Source organism: Ischnura elegans, chromosome 7, assembly GCF_921293095.1.
Source record: "Ischnura elegans chromosome 7, ioIscEleg1.1, whole genome shotgun sequence".
NCBI classification, from domain to species: domain Eukaryota; kingdom Metazoa; phylum Arthropoda; class Insecta; order Odonata; family Coenagrionidae; genus Ischnura; species Ischnura elegans.
Window position 1 is genome coordinate 88,486,361 of NC_060252.1, and position 2,578 is coordinate 88,488,938.

At 40.1% G+C, this 2,578-nt stretch overlaps 1 protein-coding gene across 1 annotated transcript; it reads left to right on the plus strand.

The window, feature by feature from the left end:
• The first annotated feature begins 689 nt into the window (after positions 1-689).
• On the plus strand, positions 690-1,545 carry LOC124163031 (WW domain-containing protein C2F3.14c-like). The gene is made up of 2 exons (XM_046539814.1): positions 690-1,011; positions 1,346-1,545. The coding sequence occupies exons 1-2, from the start codon at positions 690-692 to the stop codon at positions 1,543-1,545; spliced, it is 522 nt and encodes a 173-aa protein (XP_046395770.1).
• Positions 1,546-2,578: the final 1,033 nt, after the last annotated feature.

The window sequence follows — 2,578 nt, forward strand, 5'->3', positions numbered from 1 at the left end:
GATAGATATGATGCGGTTTTTTAAATAACTGAAATAATGATTGATTCATCTCCAATTAATTACGGAATTTTCTTGGATGTTAACAAATAATATTTAAGATTTCCATTTATAATGCTTCTGTATGATACTTTCAGCTGACAGAAAGCTCTCTACTAGTTGTAATAACGACATTTCCCTTAATGAATAGGGAAACAAATTCAAGCGTCGATATATTGTATACAGTACGCTAGGACCGAGTAGGTTAAAGCATAAATGCTTGTAGTGCCTCGCTATTTCTCGGCGAATAAAAACCCAAAAAACCTTTGATGCATACCTGCTTGATTTGCGTCGAAAATAAGCATTGCCTTGTACTCATTTGCACAGTACAATGCTTGTACTCATTTTCATGTCTCTATGGCGAGCTCAGTTACTCCTCATTGCTAGGATGCGGGCGGGGAAGGATGGGGAAACCAATACAGGAGAAGGAAGTGTCCGTGTTGGGTGGGAAGGTAGCGATGGGGGCGGAGAATTTTTTTAGAGCGAGTAAAGGTTGGAGGGGGAAAGAAAGAAACGGTTATAGTCGTGTAGGGTGAGGGAAAAGGTGTGACCCATCGGTTGGGACTGGCCCGAGAAGAAGACGAAGGAACGCTTTAATGCCGCTATATAAGCAGGAACGGAACGGACCAATCACCATTTCTACGATCGCCACGATGGAGCTCAAGCATTTTGCTGCAGCTCTATTGCTCTTGTCACCAATTATCGCCTTCCCACATCCTCCATCTTCCAGCACATCAGTGAAAATCAACTCCGTCATATCCCACGATTTGTCGGGCTTCACGTACACGAGTGCAGCTAATGATCGTTCCCTGGCTGATGGCAAGCATCACCTCGACACCGCCGAGCCAACAGCTGACGGAGTCGCAGAGGTCGCTGAACCCGCGAGGAAGGGCGTCAAAGAGTCGAGGAGCCTCTTCAGATTCTATACCGAGGTCAAGAGGAAGGGAACAGATCGCTACATTCACGACGCCATCCGTCAGCTCAAGGACAAGTTAGACCTTCATCTACACGGACATCTACATCTACATCTACCGGAAGCAAGCCGCCGCCGCCCTGCAAACGTAATTTACTGCTAATGCGGGAGCAGAGATCATTAATGTATATAATAAACAACAGGTGGCCGATTACGCTTCCTTGTGGTACACCTGATGTTACGTTTACAACATCGGAGCTAATTCCGTCAAGAACAACTTTTTGTTTACGATCTCTGAGAAAGTCGCGTATCCAGTTTAAAACTGTCTCGTTTCATCCGCATGACTGTAATTTGTATAAAAGTTTGTTGTAGGCTCACTTCTCTCCTGACTTCCAGCTAGGGCATCCTCATCATCATCACCAGATGGGCTTCCCTCCTCCCCCACCACAAGGCAAGGCCCCCGACCACACCATCCCCCGCCTCCACCACCTCTCCCGGGTCCCCCACCGCCACACCACCACCCCCACCATGCCCACCCGCCGCCTCCGCCACCGCCTCACCCCCACATTCCCGTCCCCTATTATACTATTTTTTAACCTCTAAAAATCCATGTTGAATTCAGAGTCCAGTATCTTGTGAGATTATTAGATTGTGATGTTTCAATGCTTTTTTATGCATGCCAGCAGATGTTTTGCAGGACAATGTGGTAACATTTTATTTATTTTATACTATTTAAATTATATTTTATATAAAAAGTCATTTACAACTTATTGTTTTATTTTATGAAATACAACTGTAGTTAAAATTACATATTTTATTTTTCCTCTTCCTGAAATTTTGCGTCGGAATGATAAAATATAAATGTTAGAATTTTGCGTAAAAAGAACTTGCTTATGTAAATATTTTGATGAGTATTATACCCCCTCCATTGGGTATTCGAACTTTTACCATACTGATGTGTTATCGAGTTTAATTTCTTTTTAAAATATTCAAATATTTTTTAAAAATTAATAATGTCATTAAGTCGTTACTTTTCCATTGACGTCGTTTACTTATTACTGGTTTGATAATGTTCTCGCCGCTATGCTTCGTCATTGATATCACAAACCAATAACTAAGAAAATAATTAAGAAAATAACTAAGAAAATGGGCTCCCAAAATACTATAATCATGACGCCAAAGAGTGGTTAGGATGTGTCTCTTGTTTCGATTAACTTTTTCCTGCTACTTGGATAAATATAATTTAAATCCTTCTGAAATAATCTTGAAATCATCAGCATTTTGGTTGTATTTTATTCTTCTTCCTATACTGCATTAAATAATTTCATAATTTTTTGATATATCTTCGAGGGAAGAGCTCATATGTATTCAAAATAATTTGGTGAAGTACGTATTCGTGTAAAATAGCTCCAGCAGTTTCGAAGAATATGATGATATAATTCGAGACTGAGGACGGAGCATATTGGTAAGTAGAAGAGGATATTATAAATGGAAACCAATGTAGATGATGTGAAGACAACTTGCAGCCTTAAAAATAATAAGAGGTGGAGCTAACCATAGTACTTACACAGGTGTTGCGTAGCGATTTTTTGAATGTGTTATCAAATGAGAAAAGTTTTTTATTAATTT

Coding starts and splice junctions, on each gene's coding strand:
- LOC124163031 (XM_046539814.1), top strand. CDS start 690: ATGGAGCTCAAGCATTTTGCTGCAGCTCTATTGCTCTTGTCACCAATT. Junction 1,012..1,345: donor CTACATTCACGACGCCATCC/GTCAGCTCAAGG, acceptor CCTGACTTCCAG/CTAGGGCATCCTCATCATCA.